General features: G+C 38.5%; 1 protein-coding gene across 1 annotated transcript in view; it reads right to left on the reverse strand.

Annotated features, from left to right (window-relative positions):
- CPQ (carboxypeptidase Q) overlaps positions 1-26,045 on the reverse strand; it is a 577,066-nt gene that overhangs the window by 228,730 nt on the left and 322,291 nt on the right. Inside the window, exon 4 of the mRNA XM_006859198.1 lies at positions 21,395-21,506. Within this exon, the coding sequence (XP_006859260.1) occupies positions 21,395-21,506 (112 nt within the window). The remainder of the gene's footprint in view (positions 1-21,394; positions 21,507-26,045) is intronic.

The raw sequence follows: 26,045 nt of genomic DNA on the forward strand, positions 1-26,045 counted from the left end.
AAAAGAGATTAATTAACAATTCTCGTTTTATTTCATGAACACACTTGGCAGAACAAGCTACCACAATACTTGTTTTTTTGTTTTTTTTTTTTTTTTATGCATGCCAGTAGAAATGGTTGTGTTCGTGGAATGAGCTACCACATAACATGGATGAACCTTGAGGACATTATGCTGAGTGAAATTAGTCTGTCACAAAAGGAGAAATACTGCATAAGACCATTATTGTAAAAGACTAAGAAAAAGAACCCACCCAAAAGGGGTGGGTTATTAATATCTATATTATGCCCAATGTTTGAAATTGTTTTTGCTGTTAAGCCTTGTTGAGTTGGTTCCAACTCATAGAGACCCTGTATAGGGTTTCCAAGGAGTGACAGGTAGGTTTGAACCACTTACCTTGCAGTTCAAACTGACCTTGTGGTCCAGTACTTATCCTACAGCACCACCCAAGGATTGGGTAATGACGGAGTCCCTGTTGGTGTAAATGGTTATCGTGTTTGGCTTGAAACCAAAAAGCTAGACATTAGAGTTCACTCAGAGGTGCCTTGGAAAAAAGGCCTGACAATGTACTTGCAAAAAAATTAAAAAATCATTTACTGAAAACCCTATGGAGCTACTCTGACATGCATGGGGTGACTGTGAGTTCAAATCAACTGGATGGCAACTTAAATACATATACAGATAGATAGATAGATAGATAGATAGATAGATAGATAGATAGATAGATAGATAGATAGATAGATATAGATAGATGGCTTAATGGGAGCCAGATACTATATAAATAATTTCAAATTATCCTATCAACTGCTCAAGATAAGCTGTTCCTATTTTAAAGAAGAGGAAGCTATAGATTTAAAAGGCTAGAAAGTGGGTGGGGGACAAAGGTAATAGGATTTTATGACTCAACTGCGAGTCACTATTAGCAGGATTCATTGAGATGGTCACAACTGCAATTGTAGAAGATGTGTAACTAAAAGTGGGCGTAATTAATCTTTCATTTCAGGAACAGGTGATCCCATGACCATCAAGAAGGAAGAGCATGAGTGGAGCGTGAGATCCCTACATAGAAAAGTGGTGACGGCAGAGACGGTGGCCAAGGCAGTGGCATGGATAGACAGAGCAGCTGTGGGCTCTAGGCCCAGGGACTGAGTAAGGCTGTGTGTCTGCAGGCCCTTGTACATTTAAATGAATATATATATATATATATATATATATATTTTGTAAGTGTACATCAAATATTTTTGCCTTGTTTGTTGTGAAATATAAGATGTAAATGGGGATCTGCAGGGAGGAAGTAGGATAAGTGTTGTTCCAGGGAGAGGATTGCAATCACTGAGATGAAGCAAGGTGCATGATTTGTTGAACGTAAAGCTGATGATCTTGTCTGTGAACTCTCACCCAATTCACAGTTAAAAAAAAAAAAAAACACACAAAAAAACCCCACAACAGGTAAAATATTTTATCCAGGAAAATATAGCTACTAGGAGTCCTGGTGTGGCACTATGGGTTAATGTGCCAGACTGCAAAGGCGTTTGAACTGCAAGGTCGGTGGTTCAAGCTCACCAGCTGCTCCTTGGAAACCCTATACAGCATTGCTATAGGTTGGAACCAACTCGATGGCACTTCACAAGAGGTAGCACAGAAGGATTTGAATCCAAATTGTTAACAAAGGGTATGTACACATTCTACTGTTCATACGGCTTCTTATTTACCTCCAGATATTGAGTTGCTTTTTTTTTTCCTGGACAAAGAGGGTAGATTTATATGGCTGGGTCATTTTTCAAAGTGCCGATGTCAGGAATGAACATGGGCTTCACATCAGCCATCAAGGACGATCATCCAGTATGAGGAGGGCAGTAACAGGATTATAGAGCAAAAATCTGCCCATGGTCAACTTCGCTTAATACTTCCTTTAGCCTGTTATTTGCATCGCATACCCAGAAAAAGGTCTATTTTCCTATGGCTTGGATTTGAGGGTACTCATAAGGTTGGAACGGTTTAAGAAAGGACTAAACTAAATCCAGGACCATTTAAAACATCCAAGGAGCTCTGGTAACGTAGTGGTTACGACTCGGGCTGTGAACCGCAAGGTCAGCAGTTCGAAACTACCAGCTGCTCCGCGGGAGAAAGATGAGGCTTTCTACTCCCGTAAAGATTTACACCCTCGGAAACCCTGTACAGGGTCGCAATGAGTCGGTTCCGACTCCACGGCACATAACAACAACAACAACAAGTAGTCATAAAGGTCCCATCTGATGTTCATAGTGTGTTATCTTGTATCATTGCTTTATACCTCTGTTTTTGGAAAGTTTATAGGGACAAAATTCATTTTGGAGGCAATATTGAAGGCTGGGAAAACCACTGTGTTTGCAAAATGTAGCATTTGCATGATGCAGAGGCGTGTAGGGGAAGAACAACACAGCATTGCTGGAAAATCCATCACTTCCTCTTCAGTATATTTAGCATAGCAAGCTGGAAACTGGCTCATCAGCCACATAGCATATAAATTTTGCTTAGTAATGCCAAAGCTGTGGGTTTTCAGGCTCAGTTTAGCTGGGATTTCCCCCATCTATTTGTCATCCTGCTTTATAGGTTCGATGGATAATCTAAACTGATAACTTTACTTTAGAAAAAAGTTTTACCATGCTGATCCCTTGCTTAACATTTCCAGTGACTCCCTCTGCTTGTGTCTTACAGTACCATTCACAACCTGGGCATCACCATTCATTATAAACTCACTGTCAACCACTCTTCATTCACCTATTGCTCCAGATATACAAAAACATCCTCCAGGCCTCAGATCATGTACTTTTAAGAGCTCTAATGTTGTCTTTTCTTCTCCTACTTCTGTTTTCCCTTCATGAATTATCTCAAGCTTCCCTGACCACGTGAAGTCATTGCCACCTGGCTGTCAGCAACTAGACAAATAGAATGGTGTCCTATACATTTTCATTTGCCTGGCATGAAGTTGGTACTCATTAATAATTGAAACAGAAGGTCCTGAAGTCACATAAGAGATCTCCTTGCTAGCCAAGTTGTGCACTACTGTGATAATATTGTTTTGAGTGAAGTAGCCTAGGGGTTTTTCCAGATGGCTCCACCCTAGACTTATATGGATCTCATGCCTGGGTGGGAAGAAGCCACTGGAGCCCTGATCATCAGTAAGTCTTTCCATGATGTCTCTTATCCAGGATAAATAATTCTAATTTCTTAAGTTTTCATTTCCTTTACCACCAACACATTTCTTAATTTTCTAAGCAATAGATGCCAAATCAAAACAGATGTGGGGGAGAGAGTTGAGCACACTATGAAAAAGGGGGCCCCAGGAGACTCTACCTCACAGCAGTCATCTGCCACCTATCCAGACCCTGTTAGGCAGGAAGAAATAGATTACAAAGTTATATGCCACTGGGTGAGGGCCTGCTCTCCTTTTACGTGGAAAAGTATATACTAACTAATAAAATAATAACAGCAAATTCATATACTTAAGGCTCTAAAATCATTACAGAATCGACTATACTATGCCCAAACTAAAAGAGATTAATTAACAATTCTCGTTTTATTTCATGAACACACTTGGCAGAACAAGCTACCACAATACTTGTTTTTTTGTTTTTTTTTTTTTTTATGCATGCCAGTAGAAATGGTTGTGTTCGTGGAATGAGATATAAAGATGCTAAGAGTGTTTGTGAATATTTAAAATGTGTTCAAATCTCAAGAAAGTTCCCAGAAATTTTCAGCTGAAAAATATGCATCTGCCACAGGTCTCATGGCAAAGTCAAATACTATACAATACTATACTAAAGGAAATAACATCATCTGAAGTAAAAAATGAGAAGACTAGGCTAAAAAAAAAAACAAAAAAAAAAACCAACCCATGAGAAACAGACACAACTGCCCATGGCTACAAACCTGCTTTTAGAAGTAACATTTTTTTAAAAAGGGAAAAGACAAAGAAAATTCTTAAAGTCTCTGATTTCTCTATTGTTCTAAGTATTTGCTTCACAAAATGCAATTATAAGTCAAAACCAAAATTCATTCCCAAAGAATAAACACAAACAATCATCTAGCATTAATTTAGAAGAAGTGTTTAATAACACTGTTGTTAAAATGCCTTTCGATCCTATGCAGGGTTTCTGAGGCTATAAACCTTGGCAGGAAGAGAAAGTCTCATCTTTCTCCCACAGTGTGTGGAAGAGTATAACTGTTGACCTGGTAGTTCACAGTCCAGTGCTTCTCCTACGGTATTTCCACACTCTCCTCAATGGCATTGTGGGGAAATAATTTTTTTGTAGACTTTAAGCAGGTTAATATCTTGGACAAGCTCAGAAGAGATGCATTAGCTCCTAAAAGTATTGAGGACCAGAGATTTTACGACAATGCCTTTCTCATGGTCGTCACCGTCATTCTTCATGTGTCTACAAAGTAACAGTGGAGAAAGACCATCTAATGTGAGTGCAGTTAGACTTAGTGGTGTGTTTTTTAAGATTGAAAAAGAAAAAATACAACAAAACTTACTCAAGGACAGAAATAACCCACGACAGCTCAGCCTCACTTGAACCAATAGAGAACCTGCAGAAAGAATCTTAGAATAGTTTGCACAGTCTCAATAATACCAGAGTCATCTTAAAAGGCTCAGATAATGTGGTTAGTTGTTGGGTAGACTTTGAATTGGGGTGGGTCAAATGCTTTTCAAGGAAAAAAAATGATATATCTTTGTAGCTAGTTAAGGCACCTTGACATGATTCTCCTGAGTCAACATTCTGGCAACCTTTTGCTCCCATAGCTAGCCTGCAAAATCTATTCAGAAGCTATTAGTACTGTCTAGAAAGTGTATCTGACCAAGGATTCTTGGAATCTTCTTCAGTTCTGCCATCACCAAAAATGTCCACCAGCAGTGTTTCCTACAGTACACTAAACCCATGGAAAACTTCCAACAAATGTTTTTGATAACTAAAGAAATTAACAAACTTACTTAACAATAGAATTATTTTGTTTTCCCTGACATCCTAGGATAAATATTCCAAGATACTCATCAAACAGCAAGTGGACTGGAATGCTGTTCCAGGAAAGCAGTATTAAACAGTACTTAAGAGTATAGAGTCTGGAGTCAGCCTTAAATCTTTCACTTAATAACTAGGGACACAAAAGTCCTGTGTGGCGCTGTGGGTTAATGCACCAGACTGCAAAGCCATTTGCATTGCAAGGTTGGTGGTTCAAGCTCACCAGCTGTTCCTTGGAAACCCTACACAAGGTCGCTAATGAGTCAGAATCGACTTGAGAGCATTTAACAACAACAATGCACAGAATGCTTAGTTTTCTTCACCTCCATTTCCTTTTCTGTAAAATGGATACTAGGAGGGTAATGCTTCAAGTTCTCATCAGGAAAAGACAGCAAGTCATAGATGTGCTTAGCACAATGGCTGCACTGTATCACTATGCATCAGTTGTTTGCTAGTAGTATTATCCCCAGAGGTGTGGGTAGGCTGAGAGGGAAGCCCTTTCTACAGAAGAGACTTCCTTCTAAGTCTGAGTTAGAAGCTAATAGGCTTCAGGATCCTAGGTCTCTAGCACTCCTTTTTAAGCCTCTCTTTCACTGTTGCTGTTGTTATGTGCTGTTGAGTCAGTTCCGACCCATAGCGACCCTGTGTAGGGTTTCCGAGCAGTAGCTGGTGAGCTTGAACCATCTACTTTGCAGTTCAAATGGCTTTGCAGTCTGGTGCATTAACCCACAAAGCCACACCAGGACTCCCTTTCATTAGATGGTATTATTTTCTCCTCTCATTTACTCTGGGCTGGACTTCACGAAACTTTTCCAAAGCAGCCCACTGATGTTGTTATTGTTGTTGTTATGTCCCATCAAGTCGGTACCAACTCATAGCGATGCACAGCAGAATGAAACACTGCCCAGTCCTGGGCCAACCTCACTATTGTTACCACGCTTGAGCCCATTAATGCTGCCACTTTGCCAATCCATCTCTCACTGGGGGTCTTCTTCTTTTTCTCTGACCCTCCACCTTACCAAATATGATATCCTTCTCTAGCAACTGCTCCCTCCTGACAATATATCCAAAGTATGAGAGATGAAGTTTGGCCACCCTGGCCTCCAAAGAGCACTCTGGCTGTACTTCTTCTAATACAGATCTGTTTGTTCTTTTGGCAGCCCAAGGCATTTTCAATATTCTCCTCCAACACCACAACTCAAAAGCACCAATTATTCTACAGTCTTCCTTATTTACTGTCCAGCTTTCGCATGCATATGAGGTTATTGAAAATACCATGGCTTGGGTAAGGCACACCTTAATCCTCAAGCTGACATCTCTGCTCTTCAACACTTTAAAAAGGTCTTGTGCAGCAGCAGATTTGCCTAATGCAATACGTCATTTGATTTCTTGCCTGCTGCTTCCATGAGTGTTACTGGTAAATGCAAGAAGAATGAAGTCCTTGACAACGGCAATCTTTTCTCCGCTGATAAGAAAGCTCTTTATTGGACCAGTGGCGAGGATTTTTATTTTCTCTACATTGAGATGCAATCAGTACTGCAGACTGTGCTCTTTGATCTTCTTCAGTAAGTATTTTAAATCCTCTTCACTTTCAGCAGGCAAGTTTGTATCATTGCATATCGCAGGTCTTCCTCCAATTCTGATGCCATGTTTTTCTTCATATACCCCAGCTTCTTGGATTATTTGCTCAGCATACAGGTTGAATAAGTATGGTGAAAGAATATAACACTGTCGCACACCTTTCCTAATTTTAAATCATTCAGTGTTTCCATGTTCTGTTTGAACAACTGCCTCTTGGTCCATGTGCAGATTCCTCATGAGCACAGTTAAGGGTTACGGAATACTAATATTTTGCAATGTTGTCCATACCTTTCATGATCCACACAATCAAAAGCCTTTGCATAGTCAATAAAGCACAGGTAAACATCTTTCTGATATTCTCTGCTTTCAGCCAAGATCCACAGCCTCTACTGAATCCAGCTTGAACCTCTGGAAGTTCTCTGTCAATGTATGCTTGCAGCCGTTTCTGTATTACCTTTAGTAAAACTTTACTAGCATGCAATAGATATCAAAGATATCGTCCGATGATTTCCACATTCCATTGGGTTACCTCTTTGGAATGGGCACAAATATGGATAGTTGTATTCCATATTTTTTGGTAGAGATGAGTGAACGTCTCCTGTGCCACCCCACTTTCTGGAAAGATTTCAATTTTTATTCCATCAATTCCTGGTGCCTTGTTCTTTGCCAATTCCTTCAAGGTACCTTGGTCTTCCTCCTCTAGTATCACTGACTCTTAATCAAAAGCTGCATTTTGAAATGGTTGAACATCAACCATTTCCTTTTGGTACAGTGACTCTGCATATTCCTTCCATCTTCTTTGGATGCTATCTGAATCATTCAATAATTTTCCCAAAGAATCCTTCAATAACGAAAGTCAAGACTTGAATTTTTTCTTCATTTCCTTCAGCTTGGGAAATGCTGAGCGTGTTCTTCCTTTTTGATTTTCTGACTCCAGGTCTTTGCACATATTTTGTAATATTTGACTTTATCTTCTCGGGCTGATAGTTGAAATTTTCTGTTCAGCTCTTTCACCTCCTCCTTTCTTCAATTTGCTTTAGCATCTCGTCACTGGAGAGCAAGTTTCAGTGTCTCTTCTGTCATATTTTGACCGTTTCCTTCTTTCTTGTCTTCTAAATGACTTTTTGCTTTCTTCCTGTATGATGCTCTTGATATCATCCCACAACTCTTCTGGTCTTCGGACTTCAGCGTTTAATGTATCAAATTTGTTCTTCAGATGATCTCTAAAGTCAGGTGGGATATATTCAAGGTCATGTTTTGGCTCTCATGGACTTGTTTTCATTTCTTCAGCTTCAATTTGAATTTGCAGATGAGCAATTGATGGTCTGTTCCACAATCTGCCTCTGGCCTTGTTTTCACTGATGACATGGAGCTTTTCCATCATCTCTTTCCGCACATGTAGTCAATTTGATTTCTATGTAGTCCATCTGGCAAGGTCCATGTGTATAGTCATCTGTTATGCTGTCTAAAGAAGGTATTTGAAATGAATAAACCATATATTTTGCAGAATTATATCGTGTGATCTTCTGCATCATTTCTATCACCAAGGCCATATTTCCAACTACTGAGCCTTCCTCTTTGTTCCCAACCTCTGCATTCCAATCACCAGTATGATCAATACATTTTGATTGCATGTTTGATCAATTTCAGATTGAAGAAGTTGGTAGAATTCTTATATTTCTTCCTCACTGGCTTTAGTGGATGATGTGTGAATTTGAATAATAGTGGTATTAACTGTGCTTTCCTGTAGGTGCATGGATATTATCCTATCACGGACAGCACTGTACCTCATGACTGACCTGGATATGTTTTTTTTGACAATGAATGCAACACCATTCCTCTTCAATTTGTCATTCCCGGCATAGCAAACCGGCATGTGGTTGTCAGATTCAAAATGACCAATACCAGTCCATTTCAGCGAACTAATGCCTAAGATATCAATGTTTATGCATTCCATTTCATTTTTTACAAATTCTAATTTTCTTAGATTCATACTTCATACATTCCATGTTCTGATTATTAATGGATGTTACAGCTGTTTCTCTCCATTTTGAGTTGTGCCCCATGAGAAAATGCAGGTCCCCCTTTTTTTCCCATGGTCTTTACTCCATTCACGTCATCACTGTCAACTCTACTTTGAGGAGGCAGCTCTTCCCCAGTCGTATTTTGAGTGCCTTCCAACCTGAGGGGCTCATTTTCTGGCACTATATCTGACAGTGTTTCGTTGCTATTAATAAGGTTTTCAGTGACTAAATATTCAGAAGTAGTTCGTCACTCCTTCTTCTTAGTCTGCCTTTGTCTGGAAGCTCATCTGAAACCTGTCCACCATGGTGACCCTGCTGGTATTTAAAATACCAGTGGCATAGCTTCCAGAATCACAGCAACTCACAAGCTACCACAGTACAACAAAGTGACAGATGAGTGGTTGAGCCCATTGATAAGGGTTGGGAAAAGGAAACTCTCTTCCCTGATTAGTCCCCAACTTTAGGAAAGAACCCACTGTGCTAGATATAGCCTTAGCTCTACAGTGGAATGTATACCAAAGCCTGGGCACGCATCTGACTGATTTTACTGCTAAGCTCTGAGCCTGGAAGACTTGATGGATTCCTACACAAGTGTTTCTATTTCCTACCTCTGCCCTACTGTTCTGGTAACAGTGTTTGTGGTCTATTATTTGGCCTGTGAAAGTTCTTCCCCCTTTGACTACAAAAGTTGCTGTTGGTGGCACTGAGTCATTTCCGACTCATAGTGACCCCATGTGACACAGTACAATTGCTCCATAGAGTTGTTTTGGCTGTAATCCATACAAAAGCAGATCATGGGGTCTTTTTCTCAGAGCCACTGGATGTGTTCAAACGTTAGTTAGCAGTTGAGCACTTAGCACTTAACTGCTGTACCACTAGGGACCCTGTGAATACTAAAGCAACACTCATTATATAAAAATCTGACCTTATATAAATATATCAGGTAAAAAGTAAGCATCTTCTTCAACATCCCATTCCACCCACACCCCAATCCCAAGACTGTTACTGTCAACAATTCCCCCCTCATTTCTAATGATGTAAAGACCTGGAAGCCTGATGCTCTGCTAAGAATTCGTCATTCTATGCTTTCACATCAGGAATTACTACTCATTGTTTTAAAAAGGAAGTTCAGGTATTACCTTTGTGAAGTTTCTCTAACCCACACAAGCGATAGTGAGTCTCCATTACCAGGTCTCTGAACTTATTCATACATACTTCAATTAGAAAACTTAGAACAACTGCATTGCGGTTTTTGAAGTCAGTGTCTCTCCCACTGGATTTGAGGACCATGTCTCATTCCTTTTTTGGCACATAGCCTCTAACACACTGCCATATAGCCACTGCATGCTAAATATTTGTTAAGTGAATGAGTGGATGGATACACAAAAAATTTTTTTCTGAAGAGTTAAACTTTCAGGGTATATAATAATCAGAACCAAGATAACATTTAAATTTTTCTATACAGATGTTTCTTATATGTTTCAACAACCAGGTATACTGTTGATCTCTCTCATTGTTTGGAAAATGCAAAACTCTAAGTTCACAGACATGATAAATGAGAAGAATTTGAGGATGAATGGTGGTTTATTTTTCAAATGCCAAATGAACATTTTGAAGCATAACATCTTTGGCCATAGGCTTTGTCCACTGATACCAGAACATTCCAGGAAATGACATTTCAAATAAACAGTTTCAAGTCCAATAAACCACAAACACAAAAAAGTATTCACCAGCACTTCACAGCAAATGGCCTTCTGTTGACAGTTACTCGGGAGTGACTGATTATATTTACAAAGCACAAATATCTCTTCTGTTAGATTAAGTGAATATAGTTTAAGCTGATGACTTGAGTAAAGGAATGAATTCGTAAGATGGGGGAAAGAAGAGGACAAAAGAGAAGAGACCAGAAGGACGAGTCTGAGAAAAATATTTCCAAATGTTGAAAAGCCCCAGTGAGCCTACACTTCAAATTAACAAGCCCCTCTGAGGGACTATGACATGCATGCTGCATGACACATCATCCAAGGAACAGCATCCAAAAAGAGGCTCAGGAAAAAGATTTCTTCAGAGTTTTCATATTATATACTTAAAAGTTTGGGCTTAATGTAATTATATAATTATGAACCAGTATCTTGGTCTCTAGCCCAGGCCCTGTTTCTTATTCAAATATATCAGTAATTTTCACCCAGAATTTATATGTCATATGTTGGACTAAGATCTTCATATTAAAACACACAGGCCATCTACAAATAGAAATCCACAATCAGTTTTTAAATGGAAGAGTAAGACTCCATGGCTGCATTTGCAGAAAGGAAGATACAGAGTGGAGGCTGGGCATTCAACCTACCCAGAAAACAGAAGCAAGAGGGACAGAGAAATATAAGATCCCTGAAAATCTAGTACACAAGTGGCAAAAATAGAGAGGTAAAAGGCTTTCTATCCCTAAGAGGACTGGTAATTTCAACAGTAAAGGAAATGATATTTCAGTGACACCTAATCAGTTAATCCTATTATACTAATATAAAACACATATTAAGCTAGGAAGCAAAGTAATTATTAACATGAGTAGGTGGGGGAGTGGAGAAGGGTAAAAAAGTTTTCATTCTCTTCTACATAAAAATATGCCATTTTTGGAGTTATGATAATGTTATTATTGTTACTAAGATTCTTTGAGTTGATTTTGACTCATAGCTACCCAGATCGGGCTTCCAAGGAGCAGCTGGTGGGTTTGAACTGCTGAACTTGCTAGCATTTACTGAATACTTAGTTGGGGTCAGGCCCAGTTCTAAGCACATTATGTAAATAGATAGTTTAATTTTCAAAACAACCCCATGAGATAGGGCCTATTATTTCACAGATGAAAAAATTGAGGCACAGAGAAGCAAAGAAATTTGCTCAAAGTTGCCATCCTGAGATTTGAACCTAGGCAGACTGGCTCCAGATTCTGTGGGGGTTTTATCCCTAGTATTCCAGACTATCTCTTAATACTTACTAAAAAGAAATATTACTCTTTATTTTAGAGTTTCATGCAAAATATTTTTACATTGTTGTTGTTGTTAAGTGCTGTTGAGTCAGTTCTGACCCATAGTGATCCTGTATAGAGTTTCCAAGGAGCAGCTGGTGAGCTTCAACCACCAACTTTGCAGTTCAAACGGCTTTGCAGTCTGGTGCATTAAACCACAGCATCATATCAGGACTCCATAGATCTACAGAAATCTATGGGAGAATTAAGTCCTGTGTTAATGGAGACTGATCACCAACTATCAAAAGACAACTGAAATTAATGCACTTTCAGAGCAAAAAAAAAAAAAAGATGCTCAGTTCATCTTTGCATGATGTTTGACATTTAACCATGTAATAAAATTTAACTCAATTAACACTGACTTAGGGTACTAGGTGGTGGTTGTTGTTGGTGTTAAGTGCCGTCGAGTCGGTTCCGACCCATAGCGACCCTGTACAGGGTTTCCGAGGGTGTAAATCCTTACGGGAGTAGAAAGCCTCATCTTTCTCCCACGGAGCGGCTAGTAGTTTCGAACCACTGACCTTAAGGTTCGCAGCCCGATTCGTAACCACTACGCTACCAGAGCCGCCAAATCAGCTCTGACTTGTAACTACCCTACACAAACAGAACAAAACACTGCCTGCCCCTGTACTATCTTCATAATTGTTGTTAAGTTTGAGCCTATTGTTGCATCCACTATGTTAATCCGTCTCATTGGAGGTCTTCTTTTTTGCTGACGCTCTATTTTACCAAGCAGGATAGCCTTTTCCAGGGACTGGTCCCTCCTCACAACATGTCAGAATAGGGTACCACTGTTGCTATATGCCACCATGTCAGCTCCGACTCATAGTGACACAGAATGAAACACTGCCTGGTCATGTGCCATCTTCACAATTGTCATGTTTTAAGCCTATTGTTGCTGCCGCTGTGTCAATCCATCTTGTCGAGGGTCTTCCTCTGTTTTGCTGACCCTCCACTTTACTAAGTATGCTGTCCTTCTCCAGGAACTGGTTTCTGACAAAATGAACAAAGTACAAGAGACAAAGTCTCACCATCCTGGTTTCTAAGAAGCATTCTGGCTGTACTTCTTCGAGGACAGGTTTGTTTGTTCTTCTGGCAATCTATTTTATTTTTAACATTCTTCTCTAACATTAAAATTCAAATGCATTGATTCTTCTACTGTCTTTCCTATTCATTTTCTTTAAAGAGGTCTTTTGTAGCAGATTCACCAAATATAGTATGTCTTTTGATTTCTTGACTGCTGCTTCCATGAGCCTTGGTTTTGGATACAAGCAAAATGAAGTCTTTGACAACTTTATTATTTTCTGTGTTTATCATTATGTTATTTATTAGTCCAATTGTGAGGATTTTTGTTCTTTTTACATGAAAGGGCAATTCTTTCCGATGGCTGTGGTCATTGATGTTTATCTGTATTTCAAGTCTTCTTCACTTCCAGTAGGCAAAGTTGTGACATCTGCATCTTGCTGGTTGTTAATCAGTCTTCCTACAATCCTGATGACTCATTCTTCATATAGTCCAGCTTCTCATATTATATGCTCAGAATACATACTAAATAAGTATGGTGAAAGTATACAAACCTGATCCACACATTTTTTTAAATTTTAAACCATTCAATAACCCCCTTTTAGTATGAACTATTGCCTATTGGCCTATGTACAGGTTCCACATGAGCACGATTAAGCGTTCTGGAACACCTATTCTTCTCAATATTTTCCATAGTTTGCTATGATCCACACAGTTGAATATCTATGCATAGACAACAAAGCACAAGAAAACATCTTCCCAGTATTCTCTGCTTTCACCTGACATCAGCAACGATATCTCTAGCTCCAAGTCTTCTTCTAAATCTTACTTGAATTTCTGGTGATTCCTGTCAATATAATGCTGCAACCATTTCTGAATTACCTTCAGCAAAACTTTTCTTGCATGCAATATTAATGATATTGTTTGATGATTTCTACATCCCACTGGGTCACCTTTCTTTGGAATGGGCACACACCGGTTGACTACGAAGCTGTCTTTCAAATTGCTTGGCATAGACAAGTGAGTGCCTCCACCACGGCATCAGTTTGTTGAAACATTTCCATTTGTATCTGTCAATTCCTAAAGCCTTGCTTTTTGTCAATACCTTCAGTATAAGTTGAACTTCTTTCTTTCAGTATCATTGGTTCTTGTTTTGTTTTTTAAACTTTTTATTGTAAATTGAGTGAAGGTTTACAGACAAGATCATCAGTTTTTATTCAACAAATCATACACTTTGTTTTATCTTGATGATTGCAATCCCCTCCATGCAACAATTGTCCTGCTGCCTCCCTATGGTTACCCACGTAATATTCTCTTTAAAACTCATATATTTGTGGGATCTATCTATCTATCAATCGATCGATCGATTGATAGATAGATAGATCCTGGTGTGGCGCTGTGGGTTAATGCGCCAGACTGCAAAGCTGTTTGAACTGCAAGGTCGGTGGTTCAAGCTCACCAGCTGCTCCTTGGAAACCCTATACAGGGTCTCTATGGGTCAGAATTGACTCGATAGCACTTCACAACTTATACATATATGTGCATGAACTCTGGTAGCGTAGTGGTTATGAACTGGGCTGCGAACCGCAAGGTCAGCAGTTTGAAACTACCAGCTGTTCCACAGGAGAAAGATTAGGCTTTCTGGTCCAATAAAGATTTATAGCCTCAGAAATCCTGTACAGGGTCGCTATGAGTCAGAACTGACTCCACGGCACATAACAACAACAACAATATATATATCCCCCACAAATATGAGTTTTATATATATATATCCCATACCCACTTAGCCTGTGTCTTTGACCATCTATACACAGAATACTATTGTTGTTTCAAGGTTGTGTGTTTTTGACCATGTATCTACACACAGAATACTATTGTTACAAGGTAGTGTGTTTATCACTATTTACCTCCATCCTCTTTAGCCCTTGCATACCTTCCTGTGTCTTCATCATTCTTCTGCCAAGTTCCCTCTTCTTTTATATTGCCCTCCATGTCACCAAGGTAACATGCATCTACTCTCTAGCCTGTGAATTACTCTCCCTTCCCTCCCATCCCTGGTAATCATCAAAGAATGCTTCTTTTAGCATTAAAACATATTCTTGAGTTTTTACGATAGTAGTCTCATACAACATTTGTCCTTTGGTGATTGACTTATTTCACTCAGCATTATGTTCTCCAGGTTCATCCATGTTATGAGGTGTTGTGCAGATTCATCATTATTCTCCAATATTGCATAGTATTCCATTTTGTGTATGTACCAGGGTTCATTTATCTACTCTTCCACTGATTGGCATTTAGGTTGTCTCCATCTTTTTGTTATTGTGAATGGTGCTGCCATGAACATCGGTGTGCATGTCTCTACTTGTGTCCTGGCTCTTATTTCTTGTGGATACATACTAAGTAGAGAGATTGCTGGGTCACAATCATCACAGGGATTGCTGGTTTCTATTTCCAATTTTCTGAGGAAGCGTCATACCATTTTCCAGAGTGGTTGAACCCTTTTACAGTCCCACCAACAATGTTGGAGGATCCCAGTCTCTCTACACCCTCACCAGCATTTGTTGTTTTCTGCTTATTTGAACTTTGCTATTAATGCTGGGGTGAGATGTCATCTCATTGTTATCTTGATTTGCATCTCTCCAGGTGTGACACTGTAGGATCAGCACTGGACTACAAACTACAAGTTTGGCAATTCATACCCACCAGCTGCTCCCCAGAAACTCTATATAGGGTCACAATGAGTCGGAATCAACTTGACAGCACTTAACAGCAATAGCTAAAGTATCATTGGTTCTTGATCATATGCTATCTCTTGAAATGGCTGATCATTGGCCAGTTCTTTTTGGTACAATGACTCTGTGTATTCCATCTACCTTCTTTTAGTGTTTCCTGTATTATTCAATATTTTGTCTATGTTGTTGTAGTTGTTAAGTGCCATTGAGTCAGTTCCTAGTACAATGACCCTGTATAGGGTTTCTGGGGAGCAGCTGGTGAGTTTGAACCACTGACTTTGCAGTTCAAACTAACATTGCAATTGAGTATCATCAGTTGAGGTTTGAATTTTTCAAGTTATTTCAGTTTGAGAAATACTGAATGCGTTCTTCCACGTTGGTTCTCTAACGTCCGGTCTTTGCACATCTCATTATAATACTTTGTCTTCTTGAGCTGCCCTTTGAAATTTTCTGTTCAGTTCTTCTATTTACTTATTCATCCACTTGCTTTAGCTTCTCTACCTTTAAGAGTAAGCTTCACTTTCTTCTCACATCCATTGTGGTCTTTTCTCTCCTGTCTTTTAAATTACTTTTTGCTTTCTTCATGGATGATGTTCTTGATGTCATCCCACAACTCCTCTGGTCTTTGATCATTAATGTCTAATGCATCAAATATGTTGTTGAGATGGTCTCTAAATTCAGGTCATATTTTGGCTCCATTGGACTTATTCTTCAGCTTCAGCCTGAACCTGCACCTGAGTTACTGATGATCTGTACATTGGCCCCTGCCTTTGTTTTGGCTGATGGTATTGAGTTTGTTGTCTATTCCCAGAGATGCAGTCAATTTGATTGCTATGCATTCTATCTGGTGAGGTCCAGGTATATAGTCACCATTTTTGTTGTTGAAAAAGGGTATCTGTAATGGAAAATTCATTAGTCTTGCAAAATTCTATCATGGGATCTACAGCATTGTTTATTTCATCAAGGCCATTGTTTTCTAACTATAGATCCCTCCTCTTTGTTTCCAATTTTTGCATTCCACAGTAATTATCAATGTATCTTGATTGCATGTTTGATCAATTTCAGACTGAAGAAGTTGGTAGAATTCTTCAATTTCATCATCACTGGATTTAGTGATTGATGGAAATATTTGAATAATAGTGGTATTAACTGGTTTTCCTTGCTTTTGTTGTTGTTATGTGCTGTCGAGTTGGTTCTTATTCATAGTGACCCCATATAGGGTTCCCAAGGGGCATCTGGTGGGTTTGAACCACCAACCTTAGGATTAGCAGTCCAGAGCCACACTAGAACTCTGGTTTTCTTTGTAGGAGTATTGATATTATTCTATCACAGACATCATTATACTTCCAGATCTTGAATTGTTCATTTAATGATGAATGTGATGTCATTCCTCTTCAGTTTGTCATTCTAGGTCCATGTTTGTATGATTCACTAATGCATAAGATACTGATCTTCATGAATTCTATTTCATTTTTTATGAATTCCAATTTTCTCAGATTCATATTTCATACATTCTAAGCAAATGAAGGTCTCGAAAGCCTTAGTGAATCCACGTCATTAAGCCAGTTCCACTTTAAGAAGGCAGCTCTTCCTCTGTCATACTTTGAGTGCCTTCCATCTTGCAGAGCTCATCTCCTGGCTCCATAGCAGACAATGTTCTGCTGCTATTCATAAGGTTTTCAGTGGTTCACTGAAGTGGTCTGCTTCTCCTTCTTCCTAGTCTGTCTTAGTCTGGAAGCTTTGCTAAAACCTGTCCACATGGGTGACCCCGCTGGTATTCAAAATAATGGTGGCATAGCTTACAGCATCACAGCAACACACAAATCACCACAGTACAACAAACTGACAGACAAATGAGAAAGAAGTAAGATTCCACTTTGAAAGAAGACACATACTGTCCAATCTAGAGCAGATGAAACACTCAGGAAGCAGGCAGTTGAAAAGAGAGATGAAAAATGAAACCCTGGGGGTTCATAGAACCTGAAGAAAACAAAAACAGAAGCCCTGGTTGCTTCATGGTTAAAGCACACAGCTGCTAACAGAAAACTGGGTTTGAACACACCAACTCCTTAATGGGGAAAAGATACGACAGTCTGCTTCTGTAAAGATTTCAGTCTTGGAAACAGCACAGGACAATTCTTCTCTGCCCTATTGGGTTGCTATGAGTTGGAATCAACTTGGTGGCACCAGGTTTGTTTTTCATTGTTTTTTTTTTTATTTTTTAAGTTGGTTTGAGGCCTAAAAAGAAGCTTGTGCACAAAAGGAACTTCAATCCAGTTCAGATGGGCCTAATATTCTTTTCACTCTATCATTATGTATCCAGCCAAGTTGGCTGAACACACTGAAATCAAATTAACTTCTAAAATAAATCTCTGACTGAAAAAAGAGAAAAAATGTTTGACATCTGCCTGCTTTACTCTGGAACCCACTTCATTCTGGACTGTGTGTTAGAAATGAGAGAAGAGATACTCAGGGGACATGTCGAAAGGGAGAGGGAAGAAGAGGAAATTCCTATTCGGAGTCTCCCAGACCTTCTCTGAAGGAATGTGGGTTCTTTGGTTTTATTTGCAAGACATTTAATCTCTTCCAATCATAACCCAATTCTAGAAGCAGATGTTGAAATGATGTCTATATGGTAAGTGAGTGTGTAGGTGGGGGTGCATGCCTCCAACTCGATTATAAGGGTCTAAAGAACAGCTGACATGCCTTAAACGTTTTTCTAGGACAGGGTTTATGAAGTGCTTCCACAGAGGAAGTACTCGGTAAATCTTTAATAGTGCTAAAAGAATACACATTGTAGGATTTTCATGAGTTTAAGTTTCATGTTTTTAAAAAATGGGCTTATATTCAGGTTGCTTAGAGATTTATCATCTTGCTTTAGTGGTTCTCACACTGGGACAATTTTATTCCCCCAGGGGACATATGACAATGTCTGGAGATATTTTTGGTTGGCGCAACTTGGGAGAGTGGGTATGTTACTGGCATCTAGAGAGAAGAGGGCAGGTATGTAGTTAAACATCCTATAATGTGCACAGCAAAGTATTGTTGTTGTTGTTAAGTACCATTAAGTCTGTCCTGACTCATGAAGATCCTGTAAAGGGTTTCCAAGGAGCAGCTGGTGAGTTTGAACCTGGTGGTACAGTGCTTTATCTCATAGCACCACACCAGGACTCCAATACACCCAAGTATTATCCAGCCCAAAATGTCAATGGTGATGAGGTTGAGAAACACTGGCTTATTTAGAGAATTTTTAAAAGGCCTGACCATCTCTCCATTTTAAAAAACAAGTAAAATACCCATCAAAATGGTATACCGAAAAATTTGTCCCAAGGCTGATAATTTCAGCAGCTCTGATGACACTGTAGGATAAGTACTGGACTAGGAGCCACAAGGTTGACAGTTCAAACCCACCAGCTGCTCCTTGGGAGAAATATAAGGCTTTCAGTTTCTATAGAGTTAAAGCCTCAGAAACAGAGTTACTATGAGTCGGAAGTGACTCGATGGCACCTAACAACAATAATTTAAAGATAATGAACCTAGTTATTTAATTGCTTGATTTACAGGATTAGAAGAGTTCACTAATTTCAGGAGCAAATGCATAATTTAAACATATATGTACTTAAGTAGCAACCACAAGCCTTCACCAAAGAAAATGTTCCAGTATTTACTGTGTCTAAAACGAGTTACCCACAGCTGAGATACAAGACATTTTGCTGATAAGGCATTTAAAAATCACCACTGGTATGACTCAGACAAGGAACTCTCACATCAGTGTGTCTCATTGTTGAATTCAACTAATTATTTCCAACCTCACTCAACGTCCTCTTTTTGACTGGTACAAAAGAATCCTGTCTTCTAGTTTCAAATATGCTCATTAAATAAACTGCTATTGCCATGAGCGTCCTCCAACCCACAGTGAGCCCACATGTGCCAGAGTGTTAGAGCTGTGCTATGTAGGGTCTTCAGCGACTGATTTTTTCTTAAGTAGATCGTCAGACATTTTTTCCCAACCATGTCAGTGGACTCAAATCTCCAACCTTTCAGTCAGCAGCTGAGCACCATTCAGGCAGGGACTCCATGATCACTGTTAACCCCCAACCAAATCCATTGTTGTCGAGTCAATTCCAACTCATATCAACCCTACAAAACAGGCTAGAATTCCCCACCCCCACCTCGGGCTTTCTAACACTGTGAATCTTCAAAGAAGCAGACTGCCACATCTTTCTTCCAAAGAGTGACTGGTGAGTTTGAGCTGTTGACCTTTTGGTTAGCAGCCCAGTGCTTACCGATTATAACACCAGGGCTCCTTCTATCACTATTGTGTTGTTGTTAAGTGTTGTCAAGTTGTTTCCGACCCATAACAACCCTGTATAGGAATTAAGAGGAGTGGTAGTTGGGTTTGAACCGCCGACCTTGCAGTTTATACCAACCTTTCAGTCTAGTGCATTATCCTGCAGCACCACACCAGTGTCACTATTAGTCCCTCCTTTTTATACTTGCCCATCTTCCCCATGTCTAAGGAGCTCTGGTAGCATAGTGGTTACAAATTGGGTTGCCAACCTCAGGGACAGCAGTTCGAAACTACCAGCTGTTCCATGGGAGAAAGATGAGGCTTTCTGCTTCCATAAAGATTTACAGCCTCAGAAACCCTGTACAGGGTCACTATGAGTCAGAACAGACTCCATGGCACAAAACAACAACAACAACAACAATCTTCCCCATGTCTAGGCTAACATCAACAATCTGTGATATGCAGATGACACAACTTTGCTTGCTATAAGTGAAGTGGACCACATTTTCAGTATGGGCTGCACACCTCGATGTAAAGAAAAGAAAAATCCTCACCATTGAACTGATAAATAAGCATCATGATAAATGGAGAAAAAAATGAAGTTGTCAAAGACTTCATTTTGCAAGGATCCACCATCAAAATCCATGGAAATAGCAGTCAAGAAATCAAATGATGCATTGTATTAGGTGAATCTACTGCACTACACCTCTTTAAAATGTACAGAACAAAGATGTCAGTTTGAGAACTCAAGTGCAACTGACCCAAATCATGGTATTTTTAATAGCCTCATAGGCATGTAAAAGTTGGAAAATGAATCAAGAAAACTGTAAAAGAACTCATGCATTTGAGTTATTGTGTTGGAGAAGAATATTAAAAGTACCATGGACTATTAATAAGAACAAACAAATCTGTATTGGAAGAGGTACAGCCAGAATTCTCCTTAGAAGCTAGGATGGTGAGACTTTGTCTCTCATACTTTGGACATGTTGTCAGGAGAGACCAGTCACTGGAGAAGGACGTCATGCTTGGTAAAGTGTAGGGTCAGAGCAAAAGAGGAAGAACCCTAACAAGATGGACTGGCACAGAGAAAGTAGCAATGGGCTCAAGTGTAATGATGAATGTGAGGAAAGCTCAGGACCAGACAAGTGTTTTGTTTTGTTGCACATAAGGTCTCATGTGTTGCAACTGACTCGACAGCACCTAACAACAACAAAATTTACCCAAGATATCCCCAATTTTTAGCCTGATTCCTTATTGTGGCTAAAAGAATCATTCCTTTCATCATAGGTTGCTATGAGTTCTGTTTTGGAAAGACAACTGGACCAAAGCTATCCTCAGAGCCTAACAATGTCCTTGAGATGAGCAAAGGAAAGCAAGCAGGATGCACTGACGATGTTTTGTACTTTCAGTCATCTTTTCCCTACGTGTGTCTTGCGGGTACAATTGCACTTATTTCAGGGGTGTTTGCTTGTTAATTTTCCCCAGTGCTTGACCATAATATTTGATATTTTGAATGTCTGGAGTACAGTTGATCAAAAATGTCTTTCTTTCAGGGAATACGTTAGCTGTTTTCCGGGATTCAACTGACAAGCATGTATAGACCTCAGGAGAATCTTTGAACACCCCAGACTAACTAAATTGTTATATATTTTGTGTGTTGAGTGAAATACGTCACTACGAAGACCCTTACACATTGGTTAATGACTTTTAAAAATACTTACCAAGATCTTTAATAAGTGAGAGGGTTTCCCAGGATATAAAGGCTCCACCGCCATCATCCATGGCACCCTGACCAACATCCCAGCTGTCCAGATGTCCACTGACCAGTACAACCTAGAACAAATAATGAAAGAAAAAAAATAAATGAAACTAAGCAAGGATGACATCAAAGAGGATAACAATTTCAGCTGCTCTGGTAATGATGTAGGATAAGCACTGGACTGTGAACCATAAGATCATTTGTTCAAACCCACCAACTGCTCCTGAGGAGAAAGATGAGACTTTCTGTTCTTATAAGCCTTAGAAACGCTTATATGCGGGGTTGCGTTAGACAGATTCCATGGCAACTAACAACAACTTTTAAGAAAATAAACAATTATTTAATGGCTTGATTTATAGGATTAGAAGAGTTCACTAAGTGCTGGAGCAAAAGCATAATTTAAACATCAACGTTCTTAAGAAACAACACAAAGTCTTCACCAAAGCGAATGTTCCAATATTTCCTGTATCTGAAAGAGAGGTTTCTCCACAGCTGAGATACACGCATTCTGCTGATGGGGCACTTCCAAATACAGAAATGATACGCTTGTTTTCTATTTTTAATTCTTAAAAGACGTGTGCCATTATGAGCGGAAAAAGTTTAGAAATTTTACATAAAGGGTGTAAGGACATTCATTATAATAGTAATGCAAGTCCTGACCTTGTACCTCTTTTTCTTAATGTCATCATGAGAACTAGAGAAAAATGGTTTCTTACTGACAGATATTTGTCAAACTTATTATGTGCTTAAGATCAAAATGACATGAAAATGGAGTTCAAAATTTCAAGCATATTCTGAATTGTCTCAAATTTTAGTAAACATATAATACATACTTGGCCAATTGAATTCAAACGAAAAAGGACAACAATTTGTTTTTTAAATGACTGTTTTATGTGTTATAAATTATTCTGGTGTTGAATAAGTAAACATGCTGGATTTATAAATTAGAGGCTAAGTATTTAAAGAGAAGAATTTTAAAGAGAGATTTCAATTTACATTAATGTTAAATAAAGGTTTATGTTAAAAATTTTTAATATTCATAGGTTTATTATTTATTGTTAAGAAGCACTAGTAATTATCTCCAGAAGAATATAAAATATATTCCATTAGAGCTAAATTGTATGGAAGCATTTTCAACGAGTTAAAAAAACAAGTAAAATGATGCCAGATTAGTAGGGCATCCATATAGAAAGAAACAAAATTCTGTGATCTCTCTGTCTTACAATATATAAATAATAAGTTAGATGGACTGTACATTTAAATAAGTATTTTAGAAAACAGCATAGGGGAACAGCTCTGTCAACTTGTAGTAGGAAAAGAATTCCTAAACAGAATAGAAAAGGTACAAACCATTCCAAAAATGTCATAAATTGAACTTTTTCAAGACCCAGAATTATCTGCTCATCAAAAAACACCATTAAAAAATTAAAAGGCAACCTGCAAATGGGGGAGAGAAAAACAAAATACATATTTGCACATAGGATCCATATCAAGATTAATAAAGAAAACTTATGAAACAGAAAAAGTCAATCATGTAATAGAAAAACCGGAAAAAGACTTGAATAATTACTTCACAAAAAATATATATACACATTACTGATAATCATATGAAGAGATGCTCAGCTTCATTATTATCAGGGAAATGTAAATTAAATGACATTACAATATACATCCATCAGTATGGCTAAAATAAAAAAGACAGAAAATGCCAAATATTGGTGAGGAGATGGAACAGCTGGAATTCTTAAACATTGCTGGTGTAAGTACAGAAACCATTTCAGAAAACTGGTTGCATCTAAATCTAACATACACCCACTCCATCACCTAGCAATTCCATTCCTAGGTATAAGAGGGGCTTCAAAATCTTTGTGGGAAAATGTCATTATATTTCAATTCCATTTTTTTCACAAACTTTTTGAAGCCTCCTCAAAGGTTTGTAATAACAAACTACTCTGCAAAACACACCAGAATGCTGTTATTATTACTATGGTCTTGTTAAGTGCCCTGTGTGTGTTCAAACTGACCTCGTGGTCCAGTGCTTATCCTACAGGGCTACAGATGTTTTAGTGTATTTGGAAGTGTTTTGTGAATATTTCTATGCATAGAAAGGTTCTGTAGCTCATATACTAAGAGTAGTATTTTACTAACTGATGTTAGATACAAATTATACCTAACTGTTCAGATTCATGTACAAATATGACCTAAACACAGACTTGGGAATGGAACGTCTTTGTAACATGGCAACTGCTTGAACACTATCATTCCTCAATAAAAAGTTGGTTTAACAACAACAAAAAAAGTTCAACAGATTGATGCCTCATGGAGGAAGCAAAACAAAGTTGAGCCAGTCTTCCTGCTGACTTGGGTGACCACTTGCATGGCCTGATTCATGGAGCAGCTGCAGGATCTCCCCTGACTCTGTAGACAGAGCCGGCCTGGTATGACTTCATTGTACTTACAAACAAGCCCAACAAATGACCATGTAATGAACCCAAATGGATTGTTTCTAAGGAAAAAAGAAGAAGAAAGAAAAAAAACATGTTGCAATAGCAGGAAATTCTGATTCAGAAAGTGGTGTAATCCCATATGTACTGGATAGCTCAGTTAGTCAACATACTCACCACCCTCAGCACATTTCCCTGCTGCAGTTAAAGTTTCACTGGATTCAAAGTGTCAAAAATGTTTGTTTGCTTGGTTGTTTAATTCTCAGATAGCATGTAAAAGTAACTAAATCAAGGCAAGTACTGTTTTATACTTAAGAGTTCCTTAAGAGTGATTGAGGCCTTTTTTGTTTTACAATCATATTTCTGTATGATTTATTAAATAGCCCCAGTGTCCAGTCCAGAAAGGATGGAAAATGGTTTTGAATGATTGAAAATGAAATCATATCCCATAGGATACGGTCATTGGCACAGTGCTATGGGAGAATAATTGCAAGTGTTCTGGATTATGAGAAGAATTTTCATTTTTCTAAAAAAGCAGGAAAAAAATTAAAATGTTGAAATCCATAAAAATCCGTCATTCTAATTTAACATCTACTGATTTAAAAGCTAAGTCACAAAAAAAAAAGCTATTTCTACTTCAATAACATTTTTTAAATAACTAAAGATGGTACTGAAGATCTCATTAAAAATAGTGTCTGGCTAACATTTATTTTATTTATTTATTTTACTGTTATTCTTTTATTTCAACAACAACAACAACATTTATTTTATTTGAAAAAAGACTTTCTAATTTTTTTAAAAACTGTAGTTTGGGTGAAACTTTACAGAGCAAACTCATTTTCCATTCAACAATTTGTACACAATTGTTTCACAACATTGGTTGCAAATTCTTCAGTGTAATTGGACTCTTCCTACTTCCTCTCTGGATTCCCCATTTCTAGTCATTCCTTCAGAGCCTCACTTTTGGGAAAAAGCTGCCATTTTGGTCTCATGTGGTTTGTTGTACTAAGAAGTATGTACTCCCTGATGTTGTTTTTCACTTTTAAACTGTCCACAGTCTGCCTTTCAGCCAAGATCCATCAGACATCAGCAATGATATCCCTTGTTATATGGCCTATTCTGAATCTGGCTTTAACCTCTGAAAGTTCTCTGTCAATGTATGCTTGCACCCGTTTCCGTATTACCTCTAGTAAAACTTTACTCGCATGGGATATCAAAAAGATTGTCTGATGATTTCCACATTTCATTAGGTCATCTCTCTTTGGAATGGGCACTAATATGGATCTCTTCCAATCAGTCGGCCAGATAGTTGTCTTCCAAATTTCTTGGCAGAAATGAGTGAGTGCCACCTGTGCAGCCTCACTTTCTTGAAAGATTTCAATTGTTATTCCATCAATTCCTGGTGCCTTGTTCTTTGCCAATTCTTTCAATGCACCTTAGATTTCCTCCATCAGTACCATTGGCTCTTGATCATATGCTACCTCTTGAAATGGTTGAACTTTAACCATTTCCTTTTGGTACAGTGACTCTGTGTATTCCTTCCATCTTCTCTTGAAGCTTTCTGCATCTTTCAATAATTTGCCCAGAGAATCTTTCAATAACGAAACTCAAGGCTTTTTTCTTCAGTTCCCCCAGCTTGAGAAATGCTGAGCGTGTTCTTCCTTTTTGGTTTTCTAGTTCCAGAACTTTGCACATTTTGTTGTGATATTTGACTTTATCTCCTCAATCTGATCTTTAAACTTTTCTGTTCAGCTCTTGTACCTCCTCATTTCTTCCATTTGCTTTAGCATCTCTATGCTGGAGAGTAAATTTCAGTGTCTCTTCTGACGTCCATTTTGACTTTTTCCTACTTTCTTGATGGATCTTGGCTGAAAGCAGAGAATATCAGAAAGATGTTTACCTGTGCTTTATGGACTACACAAAGGTTTTCAATTGTGTGTATCATGACAAGCTATGGACAACAGTGCAAAGTATGAGTATTCCTGAACACTTATTTGTACACATGAAGAACCTGTGCCTGGACCAAGAGGCAGTTGTTTGAACAGAACATGGGACACTGAATGGTTTAAAATTTTAAAAGGTGTGTGACAAGGTTGTATTCTTTCACCTACTTTTTCAACGTGTATGCTGAGCAAATAATCTAAGAAGCAGGGTTATATGAAGAAAAAC

The sequence above is a fragment of the Chrysochloris asiatica genome, unplaced genomic scaffold, assembly GCF_000296735.1.
Source record: "Chrysochloris asiatica unplaced genomic scaffold, ChrAsi1.0 scaffold00031, whole genome shotgun sequence".
NCBI lineage: Eukaryota > Metazoa > Chordata > Mammalia > Afrosoricida > Chrysochloridae > Chrysochloris > Chrysochloris asiatica.